The sequence below is a fragment of the Notothenia rossii genome (assembly GCF_949606895.1).
Source record: "Notothenia rossii genome assembly, chromosome: 6".
NCBI classification, from domain to species: Eukaryota; Metazoa; Chordata; class Actinopteri; order Perciformes; family Nototheniidae; genus Notothenia; species Notothenia rossii.
In genome coordinates this window covers 85,162,116-85,181,946 of record NC_136909.1, presented here as the reverse complement: position 1 = coordinate 85,181,946, position 19,831 = coordinate 85,162,116, and the positions used below count along the sequence as shown (strand labels likewise).

The 19,831-nt window shown below is 40.8% G+C and overlaps 2 protein-coding genes across 2 annotated transcripts; one reads left to right on the top strand and one right to left on the bottom strand.

Moving 5' to 3' along the window:
* Positions 1-554: 554 nt before the first annotated feature.
* cbr1 (carbonyl reductase 1) lies at positions 555-7,594 on the bottom strand. Its single transcript, XM_079686348.1, has 7 exons — positions 7,418-7,594; positions 6,080-6,197; positions 5,652-5,821; positions 4,943-5,050; positions 3,581-3,789; positions 1,537-1,590; positions 555-1,113 (listed from the first exon to the last, which is right to left on the bottom strand). Exons 1-7 carry the CDS (start codon positions 7,497-7,499, stop codon positions 940-942), a joined length of 915 nt encoding a protein of 304 aa, XP_079542474.1. The 5' UTR covers positions 7,500-7,594; the 3' UTR covers positions 555-939.
* Positions 7,503-19,831, top strand: setd4 (SET domain containing 4). Its single transcript, XM_079686345.1, has 13 exons — positions 7,503-7,636; positions 8,736-8,825; positions 8,928-9,023; positions 10,380-10,417; positions 10,671-10,759; positions 12,386-12,622; positions 13,063-13,122; positions 14,537-14,666; positions 15,903-16,077; positions 17,221-17,299; positions 17,652-17,732; positions 17,830-17,953; positions 18,093-19,831. The coding sequence occupies exons 2-13, from the start codon at positions 8,753-8,755 to the stop codon at positions 18,285-18,287; spliced, it is 1,377 nt and encodes a 458-aa protein (XP_079542471.1). The 5' UTR covers positions 7,503-7,636; positions 8,736-8,752; the 3' UTR covers positions 18,288-19,831.

Genomic DNA, 19,831 nt, shown 5'->3' with positions numbered 1-19,831 from the left:
CAATAAAAGGATATCTTATTTTATTATCATATAACATTACCACCTTTGAGCACCAGATGTCGCTAAATATCCAAAAATGTATCTTAATGGTTTTTTTCAGCATTATTCATATTTAAATAATACAAAGAGTGCCAGAAATGTGTTATTTTAGTCCTGTAAATGACTTCATTGAATTCTTACTTTTAGCCTTTAATTTCTTTAAAACAATTTATCATAACGTTTTTAGTTTTTTTGCCAAATTATTTGGGGTCTTAGACGCTATAATTAAGTACCCTTAAGTACAGAAGGTTTTTTTGTATATAAGTGCTTTCTGCCCTCCTGCTTTAACTAACTTGGTTCTTATCCATTGTCTGTATATATTAACATCAAATGAGTCGAATAGAGTATATAGCCGCGTTCACACCGGAGTACTTTTCCCACTTTAGTTCCGATATAGTTCCGAAATTACAATATCCATAGTGACCACCAGATGTCACTAAATTCCCCAAATTCTGACTTTATGGGGGGTTTTCTCAGCATTATTCTAATAAAATAATAAAAACATACAACAAGCATGTCAGAAAAGCTTTTTATTTGTTACACAACATTTAAGCTTTATCCAGTTAAGGCAAGTGTTCCTCTTTCCATGTAAAAAGTATATAAATGTTGAAGTACTGAAGGCAAAGTGATGACAGCAGCACTTGCAGATAGAGGCCTTATTATTGTGTAAGCCACACACACACACACACACACACACACACACACACACACACACACACACACACACACACACACACACACACACACACACACACACACACACACACACACACACACACACACACACACACACACACACACACACACACACACACACACACACACACACACACACACACACACACACACACACACACACACACACACACACACACACACACACACACACACTTCAGCTCTTCACCACGGCTGGACCTCCTTATCAGAGACGAACCTCCCGTGGGGGTCCGTGGCCCCGGCCGGCAACAGGGCGAGGAACACCGGGGTCACGGCCCCCTCCTCAGGGGATTTGGGGGCTTTGGGGCCCGCCATGTCGGTGCGGACCCAGCCGGGGCAGCAGGCGTTCACCAGGATCTGAGGAGAAAGGAGACATCAATACATATAAACTAAATAATTCAAATTCAAAAGGCTTTAAAGGAGGCATTGACACAAGGAAATATAAAAAAATACACTTAAGAAAAGACACAGAATGGATTAAAAACAAATAGTGCTCTATAATTAAAATGTGTTGTTAATTGTATTATTAAAGAGGTTTAATAAGAGTAAACTGACGTTGCAGTGCAGCCATAGCAAATTAACTTTCCTCAAATTAAACCAAAAACAGAAAAGTCCTAAGCGTTCACCAAGATGTGAGTTAATTATAATCATAGCAACAAAGATTAGATCTGAGGCAGTCACCGGTAACAAATCAAAGTTTTTGATTGTGATGAAAAAGATGCAAAGACACTCTTCTTGTTGTTTGATTAAAATATATACAAGTTGTATTTCTGAGATTACCCCGTCATGAGGTCTCTCCTTCGTCAGGCGACGAGCGTGGATCATGGTCAGGACCTGAAAACACACACAGATATTTTTTGTATTGTTAAAGATAGCCACATTGATTTTGTTTGTCTGTATATCTCCTGCTGAAATTACCAAACTTCACTTCAGGAATGCACTACTGACCTGCTACTGCTCTGTCTTGTCAAATTCTCCATGTATAGTTTTAATGACTACTACTTGTGCAACCCCGTGTTACAAAATGACAACATATTCTTAAAACCTGAATGTCTCTATAACAGAAATGATAAAACGGACAAGTCAAATCAAGCAATCTGATTGGTTCTTAGCCGTGATATAATGAGCGTATATCACGGGTAAAATTGTAGTTACTTTTCACAACAGGTCAGTATCCCTCAGCGTCTGAAAAAAAAGCTACAACCGCTACAACCGTTATATTACGTCCGTTACGAAACGAAATAAAGCTTAAAGGGGACATATCATGCTATATTTGAACAATATATTGTAGGGCCATACCTATATAAAGTATATAAATATAGTTTTTTTTTCAAAATACCAAACAGATCCTGCATTTTAGCCATGCCTCATTTCACTCCATTTGCTCTTTCCAGCCCTGTTTGGCTGATTCTGTGAGCTGCAGCTGACCACGCCCCCCTGCAGGAGAGGGGAGCGTGCTTTGAGATCAGCTGCTGGGATGGGATGGAAACATTTAAGGTTAACTTCAACCTCCGGGGTGGCCTTACTATGGAGGAGTGGATTGAGCAGTGCCTATCTCCAGAAAGCACCTAAACTACGACATGCAGAGCTACGTGAAGAGCAGGTAGACCAACTGGAAAAGTACCACCATTCAAAAGCTTTCTGATGCGGGTCTTGAAACAAAGCAGAGAAATTATGAGCGTTAGTGGCCACAGGTGCGAAAGCTCTCTCCAGAGCTACTGGAAGCCCAATCTCGGGGACCGGAGAAAGTGGAGCAATATTCTCGCCACGCCAAGCAACAGCCTCGAACAACCTCAACCTATACAAGTGACCACGTAAGCCATGCTACTGATGCTGGACAGTTTTTCAGTGGATGCACAATAAACGGCAACATACACATTAATGTAACGGAAATAATTTGCTTTGCGTCGGGCCGAGCCACGCCCCTTAGCTGTGATATACACACATACCACCTTCGCAGCTCACTTAAAAACATGGTTCACTGAGAACTACACCTGCACACACTAGTCTGCGTTGAGTATGGCGTGAGTGTTACATGTTGTGTTACATGTTGTGTTACATGGATGTTGCCCCTCGTTTCTGTTATGTGATTGTGATGTGCTCTATGTGACATGTACTGTATGTAGTAACGTGTGTTGTTTATTGTTCTCTTTTATCCTCACACCGGTATCTACTTGTCTTTCCTCCTTTTTATTTTACTTTATATATTTTCTTATAACTAAAGCTGTTGATATATTGTTATTTTAAGGGTGTCTATTACCATCTGGCCGGGGACAACAGCTGGGAATTAGCCATGTCGGCTAAAGCTGCACCATTTACTGTTTTTGTGACAGTTCATCGATGGGGACTGTCCACGACACTATAAATAACTAAACTAAACTAATATAATGACCATATACCACGGCCTGTCGTGAGCTATTGCTTAAATATAGCATTAGAGAAGCATTCCTCAAAAATCTGATCCCTGAGTTTGGCCGATAAGAGTAATATTAAATACAATATGTTTTTTTGTGTGAACTCCTACCTGTCCTGTCCTGTCATCTGATACTCTACAGCAGTGGTTCTCAAAGTGTGGTCCGTGAGTATACTGGTAAATATTCAGATTTGAAATAAATAAAAGTGTTTCTCAAATTGTTTAAACATGACTAGTATAGGTGGCAACAGAGAGACGCAGTCAATGAGTGCGTAAACAATGCTAAATAAATGGAACAGTGTAAATAATTAACTTGTGTTTAGTCATGTTAACTCTGCATGTATTAACAGAGGGTGTCTCTTATATTATAAAGGATTGCTCATAGATAGGTAGACTGATGATTGGTCGTACCGTGAGTCCTGTTTTGGACGTCCCGTACGCCGTGTTGGCCCAGCCTCCCTTCTCGTGCTCGCCCTTTTTGGCCAGATCCACAAACTGCTCCATCAGACCGGTCAGCTCCTCCTCAGTGATGTCATCGCTACGGAAACGCTGCTGCAGGGCGGCGCTGCACTTGTTCAACGTGCGAGCGCCGACAAAGCTGGAGACGTTCACCACACGGCCTGAAAAAAAAAAAACACACACACACACACACACACACACACACACACACACACACACACACACACACACACACACACACACACACACACACACACACACACACACACACACACACACACACACACACACACACACACACACACACACACACACACACACACACACACACACACACACACACACACACACACACACACACACACACACACACACACACACACACGTCAATTGTACATTAGCTACAGTGCATAGATGAGAGTAACACCTATGAGAGTAACACCTACGTCACTTCCGTGCTTAAATTACGGCCCCGCCCACTTTTGGGGGAAAACAACGCTGTCATTTGATTGGCGGTCAATATAAATTCTGAAGCTTTTGCCAATCCGATCAGAAATGTAAGAAAACCGTTTCCTAATCTTCAAAGAACCCGATCACGATTACATTACATCATTGGAAATCGACGATCGGGCTCGATATATGGTTAAATAAAAATCAGTAGGCGAGGCTGTAATTTCTCCAGCTGTTACTCTCATGAGCGAGGCAGAAAATAATAGTTTTATCACGCCAAAAAGCTGCTGTGTCGTTTATTGCTCCTCAAACATTAAAACAAATCCAGAGTTACGTGTTTCTGAACTTCCTCTAAGAAGAAAGGACAGTAACAGAAGAGCTCTGTGGCTTCAGGCTCGATCGTCGTTCAAATGACAGCGTTGGTTTCCCCTAAAAGTGGGCAGGGCCGTAAAGTCACCTAGATGTTATTCTCATCTATGGACATCGATCGCCTACTGCTATATTTAACCATATGTCGAGCCCGATCGTCGACTTCCAATGATTTAATTTAATTGTTTGCCTGACTGGCCATCGTAATCGGGCTCTTTGAAGATCAGAAAATCCACGGTTTTCTTAAATGTCTGATCGGATTGGCAAAAACACTTCAGAATTTGTATTTCTCCACCATTCAAATTACAGCTTTGTTTTGCCCGGAAGTGACGCATGTGTTACGCTCATCTATAAGGCAATGAAAAACTTAGGTCAAAATTGAAAGACAAATCCTGTGAAAGAGAACAGCTGGTTTTAGTTACATATAAATGGAATATGATGAACTAAAGAAGATCAGTGTGTTTATAATATACATCCAACAGTTCTCTGTCTCACCTCCAGATTTGATGAGCGGCAGGAAGTGAGTCAGCATGTCTCTGGTGGCGAAGTAGTTTGTCTTCAGGGTGACTTCGGCCTGGACTGGAAAGGGAGCGGGGTCTGCGTCTGGAGAGAGAGAGAGAGAGAGAGTGAGAGAGAGAGAGAGAGAGAGAGAGAGGTACAAAAACACTTTATTTACATATTTAACAATTGTACATATACTTCAAATAAAGTGCTTCATTGTGCAAATAATCGATTTACTTCAAATCAATAATTAAAAAACGATCTAATAAACATTTGTGCAGAGAGCGATAGGTAGGTAGGTAGGTAGGTAGGTAGGCAGGCAGGTAGGTAGGTAGGCAGATAGGTAGGTAGGTAGGCAGATAGGTAGGTAGGTAGGCAGATAGGTAGGTAGGTAGGTAGGCAGGCAGGCAGATAGGTAGGTAGGCAGGTAGGCAGGCAGATAGGTAGGTAGGTAGGTAGGTAGGTAGGTAGGTAGGTAGGCAGGCAGGCAGATAGGTAGGTAGGTAGGTAGGTAGGTAGGTAGGTAGGTAGGTAGGCAGATAGGTAGGTAGGTAGGTAGGCAGGCAGATAGGTAGGTAGGCAGGTAGGCAGGCAGATAGGTAGGTAGGTAGGCAGGCAGGTAGGCAGGCAGATAGGTAGGTAGGTAGGTAGGTAGGCAGGCAGGTAGGCAGGTAGGTGGATGGATAGTTCATCTTTACGCTACCTTTGAAAGCGATGCCAGCGTTGTTGATGAGGACGTCCACTCCTCCGTACGTCTTCTTGAAGAAGGTGGCGGCGCTGACGATGCTTTTCTCATCGTTGATGTCCAGCTGATGAAACTTAGCCGTCAGTCCGTCAGCGGCCAGAGATTTCACCGCCTCATCTCCACGACCGCTGCAAAAACACAGGAAAGGTTACTTTTATTTCACTTCACTCTGATGGAAACACATCTGCTGGCTTACAGTGCGTTTTGTGTTTGCTTTACTAAATCTCCTGGAGAGATTCTCTTCATGCATTATCTGAGAGTAGTTTGGGGTTCAGTATCATGAATAAATACATAGAGACAAATCAAACAGAGCGTGTTGCTGTCAGGTGTGTTCAGGTGTTCTCAGGTGTGTGTGTGTGTGTATGTGTGTGTGTGTGTGTGTATACCTGTCTCTGGCAGTCAGGTAAACGTCTCCATGGTAATGCTGCTGGCAGAGCGCTCGAACAATGGCCAGCCCGATGCCCTTATTACTGCCTGTTACCACGGCGACCTTGGTAGACATGTCTGCCAACAAAGAGGGATTGGGGTAAGAAATCACACACACACACACACACACACACACACACACACACACACACACACACACACACACACACACATCACATTATCAGAAATGCAGATGACTGACTGAATAAACAAGATAACGTGCAGAGTCATGGTAAGTAGTGTTCTTCAAATTGTCTATAATCTATTATAAGTGGATTTATGAAACCTGTAATTGGTGAACTGGTATTGGACATAAAAACAGACACATATTACTCTAATAAAAACTTAACAATTTGTGACTATATACAAAACTCACAAAACACACACAAAGCTTAAGAGGGCGGGGTCTTTCCAAAACAATTTTCAACAATGTTATCAACTTTGGGAGGAGATTCAAAAGAGGATCAAATTAGCTGAGTCATGGTGACGACTTCAGACAAAACTGTGAGAATTGGTCCTTAAAGTTGTCTATAATCATTATAACTTCAATTAGGAAACCTGTGATTGGTGGACTGTATTGATAGTAAAAAAAACAGGCACTTTCTACTCTCATAAAAAGACATTAAAAGGGGGCATTTATACTGTAAACCTTTGCACATTCGCTGGTTAATATTGCACATTCCTGCTCAAAAACGTACAGCCATTTCACAGATGTATCTTTTTTCCAGGTACGTTTCATATGTTTTATAGTTTTTTTTTTCGTCTATATTGATATTTCTTGGCTATTGCAATACTTCCTTGTATTTGTTTTTTCTCTTAACACGTGCATTGCTTTGCACACAGCACCAAGGCACATTCGTTGTACTCTATTTCGACACCTTACGGCTTATAAGGCCAGTGGTTTCAGCTTAGAAGTGACTATTAAATCCAAAATCAATCAATAAAAGTGCACAGTCCTGCCAGCAGTCTATATGACCTTAACACACACACACTTCTAACATGTCATGCAAACTGGTTTTAAAAGTATGACTGCGATGTGCAACTAAAACTAACCTTATATAACTCGCAAATCAAGACATTAATCATAATAATATTTAGGGTTAATTGCAGCTTTTCAGAGAGGACCTTTTGCCTGCTTTCAGATCCTTTTTTCTGCGTTACATAACACTGACTCGCTTATTTCAGTTAGCATAGTAAAGCAGCCCATTTTCAGACAAATGCACACATTAAAATACACTTTACTGAGTGTTAGCAATGTGCTAACTGTTTACATAGCAGGTGAAAGGGAGGATTCTTACCTGTAGTTTTTGGTAGAGAGGACCTGAGGTGTGGAAGCTGCAGAGAAGTGAAGCAGATCTGCGCAGTGAAGCAGAAACTCATATGGAGAAAATGGGAGGAAGCTGGAGGTCTACTGCGCAGTGTCAGTGCGCAAACGCGGAAAAACAACTGAACCACGTGGTCTAACAGCAGCCGCCCGTGCAGGATCAAGATTTAATGCAGATGAGACAATTATATAGGTATTGTATTAACTGTTTATGTATTTAATGTGTGTTTTAATGCATTTGATAAAGAGGATGTGTTTTTGTATGTGGTGTATTTGCAACCAAACGCGATTTTAACAACCTTCTCAACGGTATATGATTTATTTCAGGTATTTTGTGTTAGATTTTGTTTTTAACAAGGTGTACTTATTATAAGGCATTAGTTGTTCATATGATTTATAAGTTAATACATGTAAGGGGATCTTTGCTTCAGTGATAGCAGTGATGGGCAGTAAATAAGTACATGTACTGTATTGTACTTTACTCCAAATTGGCACTTGTACTTTACTTGAGTACTTTCTGTTCATGCCCTTAATCTACCCTACTACAATGCAAAGGGAAGTGTTGTACTTTTGACTGTACATTTGTCTTCCAGCTTTCGTTACTACTAGTCTATTAATTAAGATTTCTGCATGAAAACACAGACTTTAACTAAGCTGATGTTTCGTTTTAGACATGATTATATTCAACAGTTTATACAATAACAGCTGAACAATTAACTGAGATGAAGCTAATTTGCCTTTGTACACATTTAGATGCATTGAGTACTTTTACATTAAATACTTTTGGGTAAATTTAGCACATTATACTTACTTACTTTTACCTACATAACATACGTGTGGCGTAGTGGGTTGCTCGTTGGTATTCGGATCAGGGGGTCACAGGTTCAAACCCCACTGCAGTCAGCATGTCGTTGTGTCCCTGAGACACTTCACCCCAAAGTGCTCCTGTGGGGATTGTCCACAGTATTGAGTATGTGAGTCGCTTTGGATAAAAGCGTCTAACATGTGACATGTGATGTAATAACATAGTACAAGCAGCCAGGACTTTTGCTGGTAAGAGAGCTGTTGGTATTGTATTGGTAAATAGTATGGTAATAGTATTTTTACTTAAGTAAGGGATCTGAATACTTCCTCCAGCTCTGAGTGATTGTAGTTCCACAACCTCACAAAACTGATGGAGAGAGGTTGTGAATACTGTGTTTCACAAATAGAGATCACATTTAAGAGAGAGAGACTTTTGACCATATCAATGTGTGTTCATTGCGTCAATGTGTGTGTTTGTCGACCCAAAGGTTGTCCAGGTTGGATCATGATGCCAGGCCATCGATCTGGACGAGCTGCGAGGAAGAGGAGGAAGAAACAAGAGAGCATCACCCAGTCAGGTGTGAACCAAGATAATGCTTTGCTTTCTTATGTTTCCTGTTTCATCACAGACAAGTCTCTCTTCTGTTCTCTCCCATCACCATCTGTTCCTCTCTCTCCAGTCTCTCTGAGCCACCAGCAGCAGTACGTGAGGCTGAAGAAGTTTCTCCACCAGAGAGGATTCACATCAGCTCTGCTGCAGCCGGCTCTCTTCACCGGTACGACTCTCTGTGAAAAGAGTGATTGATAGGAAGGCTGTGGCTCAGTGGATGGTGTGATGGACTTCAAATCAGGGGGTAGCAAGTTCGAGTCCCACTGCAGTCAGCATGTCGTTGTGTCCCTGAGACACTTCACCCCAAATTGCTCCTGTGGGGATTGTCCACAGTATTGAATGTGTTATTTTGGATAAATAACTTATTCAACATATTCAATTCAAAATGACATGTAATTGTTCACAGTCTGAAGCTCAGTCATTATCTGTATCAGAAACAGGTTTATTACCAGGTAGGTTGACACGTACGAGGAATCTGAATTGAATGTCATGCTGCATACGGAGCAGGGTGTGCTTTTATTAGAGATGTGTGTGTTGTCCGTGTTTGTTTTTAGAGTGTGTCTTTTTATCTGCAAACTAAATCTACCTACGGGTACAAATTAGGGATGAGAGCGATTAATCGAATATTCGAATATATTCTAAATTATTCAGGTATGAGAATATGAGAATATGAGTTATGAATATCTTTATTGTAATTTTTTATTTTATTTTATTTTTGTGTGGGGTGCCTAAGTTGATTACATATTATCAAATGGAATAATTCAATGTATACGACAGTCCCATAGCTAAGTGTGTTAGGTCTAAAGGTGTGTTTTGCTCCGCTCACCGGCCCCTCACAGCGGGCAGAGCTGCAGGTGCTGATCTCTCTCCCGCGTCCGGTTATACTTCACTCGCGTTTATGTCCAAATCCATCAGAAAATCAAGTTATGTTTTAAGCGTAAAAGCTGTAGGCCTATAGCTGTCGACTGTTCAAACTGTGATCACCAGTTCAATACATTTGACAAATTCGACTTGGTTTCTTTAATTATTTTTTTTGTAAAAATGTTTCCCACATCTTTATATTTCTTTTTATAGGATATGTACATTTAGCTTAATCGGTTAACCTGTTTTTGGGGGGTCGAATATTCGAATATACATTTGCCTTCAAATTCCCATCCCTAGTACAAATAAAGAACCTGAACCCGATACATGAAAGTAAAACAAAAATGTAAAACACACCATTATTATTATTAAGCAGAGGGTCTGCACAACATCTGCATGAAGACCTGGATTCTGCGTGGATATGTCTGGTTTGAAATGCAACGTTTAGATAAAGCAATCCGTTTCATTAGATGTGAGAAGAAATAGTCTTAACACCAAATGATTGACAGATGAATCAGCCAATCTGCTTCTCCAGATTCCACTCCTTGAGAGCATATATTAGCTGCCATGTAGAAAAGTTCAGATAAACCTGTGTATATGAATCTGTCTGCTGGTTTAAAGTAAACTCTTTATCATGTGTTTGTTGCTTTTCTAATTTCAGACACAGGCAGAGGACTTCAAGCTCTCAAGACCATCAAGGTAAAACTGCATCTGATTAAATAAACTACCACACAGTAATAACACCGTTTATAAGGTATTACTAATACTTCAATGTCTGCTAAAGAAAACCAAGAAACTAATCACAGCATTAATAATTGTTCCGCTTTAACAAGGATGCTGGCGTCATCAACATATATTCTTTGTGTGTGCAAAGATTTATGCTTCTGCGTTAATAACTTTAAAACAAAACTAAGATGATTTAAAACAATCATATTGTCTGTTTTTCCGTCAGTCTGGAGAGCTGATCATCTCTCTGCCGGAGTCGTGTCTCCTCACAACTTCAACTGTTCTGAACAGCTACCTGGGTCCCTATATAAAGAGGTAATTGTTAGAAAAATATCACTGGTCACCGGCTTGAGCTTGAATCTCAGGATCCATGTGTCTGTGATCCTCTCCAGAATGGAAGGAGTCATCACATACAGAGCATCAACTAGTTCCTGAACAGTGTCCTTCACATGCTGATATCCAAGAGAGGGAGTTACACAGTCACAAGATGGAGGACTACCCGGTCTTGTATCTCTAAATTCTGACTTTTACAAAAAACTCTGACTTTTACAAAAGATCCTGAGTTATTCTCAAAATCTTTAAATTCTGACTTTTTCTCAAAATCTCAAAATTCTGAATTTTACAAAAAAAATCTGAATTTTTCTCAAAATCAAAAATGTCTGACTTTTTCTCAAAATCTCAAAAATCCGACTTTTACAAAAAATCCTGAGTTGTTCTCAAAATCTCTAAATTCTGACTTTTTCTTAAAATCCAAAAATTCTGATTTTTTCTCTAAATTCTGAGTTTTTCTCAAAATCTTTCAATTCTGACTTTTTCTGAAAATCTCAAAATGTTGACTTTTTCTAAAAATCTCAAAATTCTGACTTTTCCAAAAAATTCTGACTTTTTCTCAAAATCTCTAAATTCTGACTTTTTTTTTCAAAATCTCAAAATTCTGACTTTTAATAAAAATTCTGACTTTTTCTAGAAATCTCAAAATTCTCACTTTTTCTCAAAATCCCAAAATTCTCACTTTTTCTCAAAATCTCAAAATTCTGGCTTTTAATACAAATTCTGACTTTTTCTCCAGAATGGAAGGAGTCATCACATACAGAGCATCAACTAGTTCCTGAACAGTGTCCTTCACATGCTGATATCCAAGAGAGGGAGTTACACAGTCACAAGATGGAGGAATAGAAAGCAGTATTCAATGTTTACTTCAGATTAGCTCCACGTCAGAGATGATCATGCTTGTCATATGTCTCTCTCCATAGAGGCTGAATCATCATGTTAATCACATAGCTATCATATGCCTCAAACAGTCCTGATGCTCTTCTAGGTAATCACACATCCTGTCATGTTCACAGCTACAGTTGGGATACCTTTGATATCATGGTACTCTGATATTGGAAGAGGACACTCAGTATTTTCACAACAGTAATCAACACAAATTAAAAACTTTATAAACATCAGAATATGTCCAACAGTGGATGAAATGACTAACCGTTAACCTTAACCCTTATAGAGGTTTGGATTCAACTATATCGTTTTTAAAAGTGACGTTTTTTTGTTTTTATTTCATACTGAATGTACCATCCCTAAAGAGGAACTGGGTTACTTCAAATCCTTAAGAACACTAGCTTAGTGAAAAAAAAGCGCTTGGATTTTGTGTTTGAAATTGGTTTAAATTCCAATTGTATTACATCGATTATAAATCACTACCAGGACTAAATACTTAGCTTTTGAGATAAAGGGGGGAAAAAATGCTTCAATTCGTATACATATGTTTATTAAGCCAGCTATAAAGTGCTTGAAAAACAAAATAAATGCACCTGAAATGCTTGAAAATAGCTTCTATGTGTAAAAAGGTGTAGGACATATGTAGTAAGCAACGTATCTGGGTGCATAGAGTACATTTAAAAACATGCATAGCCTAAACCGTCCTCATGTTTCTCTCCTCAGCTGGAGGCCTCGTATCTCCCCTCTTCTGGCGCTCTGTGTGTTCCTGGTGTGTGAGCGGCACCGAGGCGAGGCGTCTGATTGGTTCCCCTACATAGACGTGCTGCCTAAAACCTACACATGTCCCGCCTACTTCAGCGATGATGTCATGGCCGTTCTGCCAATCAGCGTGCAGAGAAAAGCTCTGGATCAGAGGGAGGAGGTGAGAGGAATCCACTCCTCTCACCTGAGCCTGTTCAGGTGGGTCTCTCTCTCTCTCTCTCTCTCTCTCTCTGAAACCAGTCACACAGGTTGTTCAAAACACTGTTCAGATCAGATTAGGATTTAGAGGTCATTTTAACAGTTGCTTAACTTTAGTTTGAGAAAGGAAGATGTTGAGACTTGTTTGCATTAAGATGAGTACTCACAAGATCTTTATTGTCCTTACACGTACAACAACGTTTTGTAGGTTTCCAGTGATCAAAGCAGTAAAGCAGCAAAGAGAAGGTTACTAAAATAGAAGGCACGAGTTGAAATACATTTACAAAGTTACTAAATGTTCAGGCAAAGGTAGAAAAGGTTCAGATTTAGTTTAGAAAGGGATTCTTGAGGTACTGAGTGTTTGTGTTCATGGTTGGTTGCATTTATTGTAGGTTGCTTTGGATAAAAGTGTGTGTATTGTAATTTAATTATTGATCCAGATCCCTGCAGCCAATCCTGAGTCAGCCTGTGGAGGAGGTGCTGACATATGAAGCATTAAGGTACACACACACACACACACACACACACACACACACACACACACACACACACACACACACACACACACACACACACACACACACACACACACACACACACACACACACACACACACACACACACACACACACACACACCATGTTTACATCACTTCAGGGGACATTACATTGACTTACATGCATTTCCTGTAGACTTATCCTAACCTTAACCATAGCCAACACATGCCTAAACCTAAAACCCTTTAAACTCTCAAGAAAATTGCTCATTAAAACAAAAATTTAATGTTTTAGGTTATTTAAATGTTGGTTATTTTAAAGCTGGATTTTCATTACGGGTTGAATTAAAACTTCCATATTAATTATAAATTTGAATGTACAGTACGTCTAGTTATAATCTTGACAGGTGTTCAAAAGTTCCAGTTTAATATTTCCAAAGGTACTTCCTTTATTAAGGTATATACTGTACGTGTTACATGTTACATTTGAATGGTGAATCACCTGATGGACAATTCACTGCTATAGTTTGGCTTTAAATGATAATAATAAGGCCTAAACAATTCTTATTTAATCTTTCAAAATGCTTTTAAATGGGTTAAAATGTTATTAAAGGGGACCTATCATGCAAAATGCACTTTTTGACGTCTTTTATACATAAACATGTGTCCCCGGTGTGTCGGGGAACTCACGCAGCGTCAGAAAATAAAACCCTCTCCCTTTTCCTCCGTACCCAAATCTCTAAAGACGGGGGAACAACGGAGCTGATCCAGATTTGCGTCCGATATGACGTCATATCTGAAATGTGGACCCACGGCCCTATCAGAAACGTTGCTATCAGAAACAATGCCCGACTGTTTTGGACGTAATATGGTCGGTGTTTACATTAGCATGGCTAACACTCAGAGCTAACCTGTACTGGAGAGCATGTGTGTGAAGAAGCAGGAAGTAGAAAGGAACTCACCTTGTGGTATAACCGGCAAGAGAGAAAGCCTTTGAGCTCCATACTGTTTCAGAGAGAATCCTTGATAATCCATGATATGGCGTTTCATCACGGCAGTGTTTAGTTTAGACAGTAGCTGCCCGGTCCCGCATGAGCTCAGACCCCTCCTTTATTTTTTAATACATTTTTTTATCTGTTAAAGCTTTATTCATAAAATCAGCACTTTTGAAACAGGAAGTGAAATAGAGGGATATGAGGCGTGGCTAGAATGGTTGATCTGTTTGGTATTTTGAGCAAAACACTTCATAGACATGTTTTTTATATATTTGTATATATCTGAGACCTATGCTATTGCTTAAAAATAGCATGATAGGTGACCTTTAAGCTTTAGGAACCTTCTTATGGCATAAACATTTTAAATGAGCTGGAATGTTTTTCTGTTATAAAGGATATCAAGATGTTTCCCTCGTCCTCCAGGTGGGCGTGGTGCAGTGTGAACACCCGCTCCGTCTTCATGTCCAACCCGTCCAGCGACTTCCTGTTCGGACAGGATGTTTACGCTTTAGCTCCGTTTCTGGACCTGCTCAACCACCGTCCTGACGTGCAGGTAAACTACAGGAAACACTATTATAAGCTGTGTGTAAAGGCACTCAGTGTGGAGTGTATCATGTCTTTATTTAAAGGTCCCATTTCATGGCCATTTCCACTGATCATAATTCCATTGTTGAGGTCTACTAGAATAGATTTATATTGTGCAATTTTCCAAAATCACTTTGGTTTCTCAAACAGCATCTCTGTAAACTACGTGTATTCACTGAATGTCACTCTCTGCCTTGAACGGCTCGTTGTAGCTCCAATAGCTCCAGCCCCCACCCTCCCTGTGAGCACAGTGTGCTCTGATTGGTCGGGACGTTGTGAATCGCGCTGAGCTCCGTGGAGGTGTGGTTTCCTTGTTTAGCGACAGCGAAACACAGCCAAACTCACCCTGACACACACAAAGTCACAGCCGAAGTAAAAACAATAAGTGTGGCTTGATATTGAGTAAGAGAAAGGTTGATAAACGCAGAGAGAATGGGTCTGCAGAGAGAATGGGTCTGCAGAGAGAATGGGTCTGCAGAGAGAATTTCGCCGCGATCCCAACTGTCTGTTATCAGCCTGCAGCCAGGGAGGAGAGATCAGCAGAGCTGCCTGCACTGAGTGTGTGTGTGAGGAAGTCCGTGGATTGGTCAATTTGGACCAATCAGCGGGGGCTTAACGTAATGGCTCCGCGGACGTAATGTAACGGCTCCACGGATTGGTCCATTTGGTTCCGGGAATTATGCGTTTCCGGAAGAATCAATGGACAGTGACGTATCTTCAACGAGGCGTTTGGGGAGGTATTTTCTGTGTTAGAGGTTTACTCCCTACAGGGTGTACTTTGAGGGTTTTGACTCTGCAGACCGTTTACATGCAGAAAAACCTTCATAACACACAAGGGGACGGGTAATAACCAGAAAAGCATGACATGGGACCTTTAAGGTACACACATTACGATTAAACAAAGACTCTATCACACTAAAATATAATTAAACACATCAAATAACAGATCTATAAACTATTAATACCAGCACATATAACAATACCATTATAATAGTACGATTAATTTCACCTGAAAACTAAAATCAAGACTTGTAGCCTGATATCCATGTTTTTGCACCATGGGAAAAAGTTAAATAAATGTCAATATTGGAGTTGTTTTTCCACATTATTGAGTTGTACCTGATTGGACAGTCAGAAAGCTGATCAAATGTTCCACAAATGTCATTATAAATATATATATTGTATGTTTTTCTTTCCTTTTAAGGTAAAAGCCAGTTTCAATGAGGTGTCACGGTGTTATGAAATCAGGAGTGTTTCGGGGACGCTTCCGTACGAACAGGCCTTCATAAACTACGACTCCCATGATTCTCAGCGGCTGATGATGGAGTACGGCTTCGTGGCTTCCTGTAACCCCAACAGCGTGGTGTACGTGGATACAGGTGAAATATAGGAGAACAAATAAAAAAATACACCTAATCTTTGACCCTGAAGCAACTCCATGTTTCCTTGAATGCATCACAGATGTAAACAAATATTTAAAATGCTGTAACGTAAGAAAAACTGTTGCTGCCGATATGATGTAATTTCGGATGGTGGACCCACAAAGAGTTGCTATCAGAAACAATGCCTGACGTGTTTTGGACGTCATCTCGTCTTTGTTTACATTAGCATCGCTAACACTCAGAGCTAACCTGTACTGGAGAGCACATGTGTTTAAAAAGCAGGAAATAAAAAAAGGAACTCACCTTGTGATAAACGTGAGAGAGAAAAAGCATTTGAGCTCCATACTGTTTAAGAAATAATCCTTGATGTGGTTTAGAACAGGATGGCGTTTTATCACAGCAGAATGTAACTTTATTTCCGGTGGAATTCTGATCAGGCATTAGCTCCGCCTCCTCTTTTTATTATTTTTTAAGCTAAGGACCCGGAATCAAGCCCCCAGGAAGTGAGCCGGAGTCTGTGCCCAACATTCGCTGGCCGTTTCTCAATCTTGAGGAAACTGGCTTCCAAGCCAATATTTCAAGGATGCTACGTCATCGAGTGCCGCGAAGGACTGTTCCAATCTCCAGCATACTTGGAATTCCACCGAGGCCGCGTCCTTGGTTTGGGGGTAATTTCGAGGCTGCACATGGGTAGACTTCGCGTCCTTAAAATCCCCACAATGCTTTGCGCACGGACCAATTTCCCCAAATCTGTGGCAGAAAAAGTAAGGCGGGGCCTCTCATATGACACACACCTGCACACTTGCTAGCCTGTTCCACTCTTCGTTTTCCGAATGTCAGGAAGGATTCTTGCCTAGCTTCTGAAGCAAGTGACTCGGAAGACATGCCGTTGTGACCAAACGGCGGTACTGCAACTTCCGTATCAGGCCGTGACGTCACTGGGCCCAAAACAACTTTTTGCCATTGACTAACATTGGGAAAGAGACGTCTGTAAATCAGCGAATCATTTTTAAACTAAATGAACTACCCAGTATGAACTATTTTATAGCCCATAATATATGCCTTAAAATAGCATGATAGGTGCACTTTAAAAAAAAAGTGACTGTATATTTATATATCTGTGTCTCTCTGTTTCCTCAGATCTCCTCTGTGATGTTTTCAAAGCTGACAGGAGTTTGGATCAGAAGATGAAGTTTCTCAGAGAAAATAATTTCATTAAGTAAGATTTTTTATTTGTCATTGTTGATTTTATGTTGATCACATTGTTTTAATGTGAGCTGCTGTTATCGTACTAATAGATACGATTATTATTATAATGAATAGAATAGAGAATACATTCTTTATTGATCCCAAATTAGGAAATAGTTTTGTTAGTTTAATGTTTACGAGGCATTTCATTTATTCCTGTATTTTTGTGTATTTATTTCCGAATGTATTCAGTTAGTTCTGTATTTATTTATCCATTTAATCATTTAAATGTATGCCTTTTTCCGTCCTACATATCCCACTGCATTGCACACACAAATGTATTACAATTTGAATAAGTCTAAAGTGTTTCCTCTTCCTCTCAGTAACCTCACAGTGTCCAGTGAGGGGCCGAGCTGGAGGCTGCTGACGGCTCTCAGACTGATGGCTCTGCCTCAGACTCTGTAGTAAGACCATTAAAAATGTGTTGTATTGTTTGGATGGATCAGAATAGAAAGTGATAATGTATAATTTATTCATACGATGTGTGTTTTTTATTTCCAGTCCCCAGTGGAAGGCGGCGTTGCTCGGCCAGGAGGTGTGTGAGGAGAGAGAGGAGAGGAGCGTCAGGACCGTGAAGACTCTCTGTGAGAGGATACTGCGGGACACACACACCGCTCTGGAGAAGGTGTGTGTGTCTGCAATCTTCAATGGCTGTGTGTGTGTCAATTTTTATTTATATGTTGTATTAGCTAATAATCTAATAATGAGGTGTGTGTGTGTGTGTGTGTGTGTGTGTGTGTGTGTGTGTGTGTGTGTGTGTGTAGATCTCCATCCTCCTGCAGTGTGTGTGTCCGTCTCTCACCGAGCAGCTTCATGTGGTCGAGGCTCTGCGAAAGGAGGAGAGGTGCATCCTGGGAAATTGTCTTAAGGCAATGGAATTATCAGCGGAAAACAACAACCACCAGACGAACTGTTGTCACGGCAACCAGATAATGCTGATGACGACGAAGACACTGTGAGCTGATAGGTGCTTATTTCTGCAGCCACTACTAGAAGCTCTGTGATTGGCTGAAGTGGAGATGCTGTTTTATTTCGGGAGTTTGTGCTGTTCACCACAATCTACTGAGTTAGAGAGCAGCCAAGTGAAGTTCAATTATTTGTTTTAAAAAGGATCAAGGGACTGTCTGCGGCCATATCAATCCACAGAAAGAAGTCCGGTCAACTGTGGACAACTAACATGAGTTTCCTCCATCAGAAGCATGGAATATACTTTTTTAATATTCATTTTTATATCTGTGGAAAGCACGAAACTATGGATTCATGATGGCTAAACTGTGGCTAAACAGTAAAGAAGAGAAGGAAAGAGGTTAAAAGACAGATAGCTGGACTTCAGAGAAATCACCAGAAGAAGACAGGCAGGAAGTAAACACTAACGGGCTCTCTGGAGGAGCTATAATCGAGGATACACTGGTGTGTGTGTGTGTGTGTGTGTGTGTGTGTGTGTGTGTGTGTGTGTGTGTGTGTGTGTGTGTGTGTGTGTGTGTGTGTGTGTGTGTGTGTGTGTGTGTGTGTGTGTGTGTGTGTGTGTGTCACCTCTCATGCCTCGCCACTTGACATTGGTGTGATAAGAACGTGTTTGGAGAGAGAGACGCAGGCTTTATGGTCGGTGTCAGAGGGTGTGTTCAGAGTCAGAGTTCCTTTAGTGTGTGAGTGAGTAAAAAGGGAGGCTGGGAAGTGTTTTTTCAGAGGAAGAGGGTGTGTGTTTCTTGAAGCAGAGGGTGTGTGTTAACAGCTAATGCATGTGTTGTGTGGGTGTGATTGGGATTGTAACCAAACTGACACCAAAGAACACGTCTCCTGCGTCTCCGCGTTTTGGCCATGTGTCTCTGGGATGTGTGTGTGTGTGTGTGTGTGTGTGTGTGTGTGTGTGTGTGTGTGTGTGTGTGTGTGTGTGTGTGTGCGCGTGTGCGTGCGTGCGTGCGTGCGTGCGGAGATGCGGCGGACAGACAGGTCTCTGTTGGTTTGGTGTCCCATGCTTACTTTTAATACTTGTAAATAAAACTTTTAAAAAATAACAATGAATTCAAAGTAAATATATAAGTGGTCATGAACACATCTGTCCATCAGACAGAGGGCTGCTGTGCCTCCTGTCATCATTAATGGACGTCTCTTTAAAATGACCGCTCAGAGGAGAGGAGTTCTCATTTCTCTAACCGCCTGCTGCTTCCCCTCCTCTCTCCTCGGTTCCCCTCCTCGACTCCTCCGCTCTCATCTCATGTGGGCGGGACTAACACGAGGAGAGGAGTCGAGGAGTCGAGGAGGGGAATTAGAGAAATGAGAAAGGCCCACAGTGTGGGCTCTGCAGTGTTTATATCCTGGTGAATGGAAGATAAAGTATGAAAAGACTTGGGTATTTACAGAAAACCTCGATCAAAGCTGCCGTTTTTTAAGTTACGTTGCTGTGGCTGCACTTCCAGCTGTTTGTACGCAGAGGAACTGACTATTTTCTCTTAGAAAACACAATAACATCATTATTAAATGATAACAAATATTCTAAAAATCA